The 5161-nt window shown below is 38.8% G+C and overlaps 1 protein-coding gene and 1 non-coding gene across 2 annotated transcripts in view; both read right to left on the bottom strand.

Moving 5' to 3' along the window:
- Nucleotides 1-676: 676 nt before the first annotated feature.
- naca (nascent polypeptide associated complex subunit alpha) overlaps nucleotides 677-5161 on the bottom strand; it is a gene marked incomplete at its 5' end in the record, with an annotated part of 6476 nt that continues 1991 nt past the window's right edge. Inside the window, 7 exons of the mRNA XM_057328100.1 lie at nucleotides 677-797; nucleotides 971-1093; nucleotides 1294-1422; nucleotides 1626-1772; nucleotides 1887-1964; nucleotides 4110-4201; nucleotides 4681-5140. Coding sequence (XP_057184083.1) covers nucleotides 783-797; nucleotides 971-1093; nucleotides 1294-1422; nucleotides 1626-1772; nucleotides 1887-1964; nucleotides 4110-4201; nucleotides 4681-5140 — 1044 coding nt within the window. The remainder of the gene's footprint in view (nucleotides 798-970; nucleotides 1094-1293; nucleotides 1423-1625; nucleotides 1773-1886; nucleotides 1965-4109; nucleotides 4202-4680; nucleotides 5141-5161) is intronic.
- On the bottom strand, nucleotides 1498-1573 carry LOC130550606 (small nucleolar RNA SNORD59). The gene has a single exon (XR_008962454.1). It is a non-coding gene; the product is annotated as a small nucleolar RNA SNORD59 (small nucleolar RNA).

The following is a 5161-nucleotide window of genomic DNA, read 5'->3' as shown; positions in this document are numbered from 1 at the left end:
AACAGTATATAACAGTAGTTTTTGCAATGGCACTTTTGAAAAAATTAACCAAAACTGGAAAAATGGCTCTTTGGTTAAAAAAGGTTCCCGACCCCTGCTCTACGGACTCGTAGACTTGCCGAGCACACGCAATTCAAGTCCACCTGACTTTTAAAAGATTTAAAATGATACAAGTTTGATTTCAAACTCTTATTAGAAAGCTGTAGAAATAACTATGAATGTGTTCAGAATGTTGTAATGCTCCCTGGCATATGTGTTATGTTGTCTTTTTGTAATACCCGTTTATAATTTTAAAAAAGCTGGTCTCAAGCTTTTAAAATGGTTCTCAAAGTTACTGGTGACTGAAAACATCCAAAAACAAAGAAACATCTAAAAACAACCCAGCAAATTCTCCCGATTTAAACCAAATAATGTACAATGCATCAATAAATGCTTATTGAATCTACCCCTAATAAAATTACTAATTACTTGAAGAGTGGTAAAACAACCTTGACTGAACATTAAAATATTTTAAGTGTTACAAAACCTAAAAATATTATCCACAGACAACAATGGGAGGGCCTGCTAATTGTGTTTTTTTTCTCATTCAAATCATGCTTTTCAGGACAAATGTATCATATTAATAATGAATATTATGTATATTAATACAAAAATACATAATACAACACAAAATGAATAATTTTATCAAGCCACTCCTTTATTTCTCTTGAATATAAATTGTACAAACAATAGTGTAGATCAAATCAGCAACGTCTTAATGTGAACCAGTCCCTGATCTCCATCTACATTGTCAATTCCTGTAAAGACAGACGAAACATTAGATTAAGACAGCTCAAAACACCAGCACACTGTGTTTAATGTGTAAGATCCTCTCAGAACAGATGAACTGGTTTCATAGAAATTCAAAGAACGGAAGTCATACTGTTAATTCATGAGTTGTTGAAGTGAGTTCATAATTTGGCTAACTCACCATAATAGCATTGACAATGTCGTTATTGTTATTCTTCAGTGCACGCACAGCCTTTGCCCGGGACACGTTGGCCTGTGACATGACCAGCTCAATGTCTTTAACCTCCACACCGGTCTCATCAACCTGAAAAAGACAACATGACTCAGCATTATAAAGATACGCATTTTGTTTTCATTTTCTTGAGTATAACACAAAAGACACTCCGACTGAACAAATGCAGCACCAATGACATCACTTAATGTATCAAACTCCTTCATAAAGACATGTCCACTTTAATCTAAAATACATTTTCTGTAGCGGAATAAAAGAGAATTTGCACACACCTCTTCCTCTTCGCTCTCCTCTTGTACTGTGGGCGTCTGTGTGTTTTCCTGGATGTTTGAAACAGCTTCTCCTTGGACCTTGAACTTCTCTGCAGCTGCCAACTGAGCTTGCTGGGACAGGTCTTCAATCTGGAAACAACAGAAACAACCAGGATCTTATCTTGCTAATATATCCATTAGCACTGATGTACAGTGTCACAGTTTCCTCTCTCAGGACAGAAAGTTTGGCTTCATCAGACTCAGAAGAACGAATGTTTGTTTGTAAACTACAAGGTCCAGACAAAAAAGTGCTTTAACCATTTTAATAATTTCATTTCCTTCCCAATCTTTACCTTAGCCTCGCCGAAGACGATGTAAGTATCTGAAGCTGGACTTTTGTAGACATCTGGTTTGGTGATGACAAAGAGAATGTTCTTGGACTTGCGAATGGTTACCCTGGTAACACCGGCAACTTGTCTCAACCCCAATTTGGACATGGCCTGGTCAAAATAAAAATAAGGGAACAGTTAAAAATAACAGCACAGGTTTGCAACGAAGGACTAGCTGTTACATTGATATCTGTACGATTTCTTGTCAGATGTGGTATGACAAACCTTCCTGGCTTTCTTCTCGCTTCTGCTCTGTTTTGCTTTGCTGACAGGTTCCTCGTCAATTTCAGCAGCTGCTGCAAGCTGTGAAAGACAGATTAAGTTACAAGTCAATTCTGAAAGGCTGCAGCTATCGATTATTTTAGTAATCGAGTATTCTACTGATTTTCCATCGATTAATCGGGTATTCGGATAAGTACTTTACCTTTATTAAAGAGCAACTCTAAGTATACAAGAGAAAATAAGACAGGTCTCTTAAAATGAACAACTAATTTGTTTCCTTTTTAGAAAAATTAACATTTATTGCTGAAATTGCATACAATAATATCTGTGAAAACTAAACCCATTTAATACATTCCATTGCCATATTAAATTCAAAATGCAATATAATACAAATATATAAATAAGAAACATGAATAAAAATAGAAAGAATAATTTCAAAGGTAAACATCTAACGTCAGCTTATGCATGATGCATTTAGTTTATCTAATTTAGTTTTAGTTTCTTTTTTTACTATTAAATAGTAATATATTTGTCCACATAAAAATACAGAGTTAACCGGACTTTTAGTTTGGCAGGTCGTCGAGAAGATGCTTATTTTTTAGTGTGTTAGCTTCACTCAGTAAAATGTTCTGAAATAAACTCTCAGAGCAACTCTGGAGATGAAGTTCATGTGTTCATGTCCTCATAAAGCACAGACGCAGACAAATTCATCGCGCGTGTAGCACGTTAAACTGTGCAGTTCATTCACTCAGACACGCAGAACAGCCAGATGGCATGTGTAAATAACAGGATTCGGCATCCACTAGTCCGAATCTAGTTTTATGGACTCAAGCTGGAAAACAAGTTTCTCTCGCAAAATAGACTAAAACTAAGTAAAACAGCAGTTCACCATTTCAATAAGCTATCACTTATTTATCAGCATGAGAAATACATGTGAGCGTGTGAACGGACTAAAATGCGTGTGTCTCATGGTGAATGCTTGAGAATGCTTGAGACTTGAGAGCCCTGTAACATGTATAGAGTTTAGCGGGCTGTTCGTCAGTAATAACGGTCCGTGGGGAAACGCAGTGCTCCATGTGTACTGTAGTTAAATGTGCGTTTCGTTGCGAAAAGAAAGACTCTTTGTTTGCCCTGCCAAAAGATGAGACAACTAAAAACAAATAGTTACATTTTATTTAAAACACTGTTCCAGAACAGTACAATCCGAATGTTCAAATTTGTGCAGCGCATTTCACCGACGATTGCTTCACGAACCTGGGAGAGATCAAGTCCGGCTGTGCACGAAAGCTTTGGTTAAAAGGTGGGGCCGTTCCAACCATTAAAACTTCTTAAGGACAGTCTGGCGCTTCAGATTCGCAGCCTGTAAGTATATTTTCATTGTAAAAGACTTTGTTACGGACTAATGCGAGTTGAGTTTGTCGTGTGATCTGCAAATGCAGACACGCACGCAACGTGAAAAAAAGACAACATAAGTCCTAATAATCAGTAAAAATGTTCCAACTATAGGCAACAAATGTCGTGTTTATAATGGGGTTTATTGTCTTTGTTGAGTCGCACGAGACGTGGCTTAACACTGGTTGATCAAGAAGGGCAAAAAGCGCTCGCATTATTTATTATGTTACCATTCCTTGCTATAATGCGAGCTTGTTTCTATCTCACACAAACTCTGTATGATGTATATGGTTGTTTGTTTATAGTCTTTATAACGTCGTATATAAAAGGTAGAACAGTTAGCTATAGTTTTTAACTATTTAACTTTTTTTTAATAAAACCTTATCAATCCTTTACATCCTGCTCAAGTCGCGCTGGCAAAGTTGATATATCGGCTTGATCATCTTCATTTTCCGTATCAGATTCGGGCTCGAATTGATATAAGGAAAGTACCGATGACATTTTATCACCTGTCAGTACAATTGCTTTGGAACCTGATGTTCCGAATATGGTAAGAGGCGATACATTTCCGTCACACACTTGCAGTATTCGACCAGTTACTACGCACTGGTTAACTGGTCAATCATAGCACACCTCGCTTTTCAGAGCGGTGAGCTTTGTAAAAAATCTGTACGTTTCAGAGAGACGGGGCAAAGAGGAGATACAAACATGCACGGTATGTGGAAAATAAAGCCTTTTTGAACCTCAAATCGTGTATACACTTTACATTACATCTAAAACAAACGATAATATTCGTTTTAGCCGTGTCATTTGTCCCCTTTAAGGATCTTTTACCTGTGCCTGCTGTGTTTGTGTCTGTGCTTGTGCAGAGTCTTGCTCCTCCAGTTCAGGAACAGATTCATCGCTGTCCGATTCAGTACCAGACCCTAAAACAACCAGATATCATTTCAGTTAAAGCCATTACACACATGCACCTCAAACAAACCCTTCAACGAATCTGGATGAAAGTATTTAAACCAAGATTATAGTGTTTCAATTTTGCAACAAACTGCAAAATAGAAGCAAAAGTAAAGAACCATTTTACATAAATCTGATCATTTAAATTATCAATGTCATCTCAATGTTGATAAGCTCATCTTCAACCTGTTCCAATTCCTATTCATATACCTTGTAGCCAGTTTGCAGTCAACCGAAACACTAGCTTCCCTCAAAGTCTCAGACAATTGGACACATTTTTGATTATAAACAGTCCAGTCACCACTAAAGAACACTGGGTATTGTCTACATGAATTTAATAACCTGGAGTTATCTGGTGTTGATAGTCATATGACCCTAAAGCAATTTGGAAACACACACACAACTGGAAAATACACAGACATGAATAAACAGGCAGACAGAGCGGTACCCTTGTCGTTCTTGATGACTGGCTCCAGCACAGATGGGGCTTTAACTGATGGGGGAACAGGGGCAGATTCAACTTTAGCAGGTTGAGGGACAGTCTCCACTTTATGATCTTTAGTTGGTTCAGCTTTAGGAGCAGCAGCAGCCTTAACTGCAGGAGGGACCTCTGCTTTAGGGGCAGCCTCAGACTTAGCTTTAGGAGTAGGCTCAGCTTTAGGTGCAGTCTCAGCTTCAGGGGCAGGGCTAGCCTCGGCTTTTGCTTTGGGAGCAGCCTCGGCTTTTGCTTTGGGAGCAGCCTCGGCTTTTGCTTTGGGAGCAGCCTCGGCTTTTGCTTTGGGAGCAGCCTCGGCTTTTGCTTTGGGAGCAGCCTCGGCTTTTGCTTTGGGAGCAGCCTCGGCTTTTGCTTTGGGAGCAGCCTCGGCTTTTGCTTTGGGAGCAGCCTCGGCTTTTGCTTTGGGAGCAGCCTCGGCTTTTGCTTTGGGAGC

Source organism: Triplophysa rosa, unplaced genomic scaffold (assembly GCF_024868665.1).
Source record: "Triplophysa rosa unplaced genomic scaffold, Trosa_1v2 scaffold368_ERROPOS126171, whole genome shotgun sequence".
Taxonomy (NCBI): domain Eukaryota; kingdom Metazoa; phylum Chordata; class Actinopteri; order Cypriniformes; family Nemacheilidae; genus Triplophysa; species Triplophysa rosa.
Note: the sequence above shows the minus strand (reverse complement) of the source record. Positions and strands in the feature narration are given on the sequence as shown.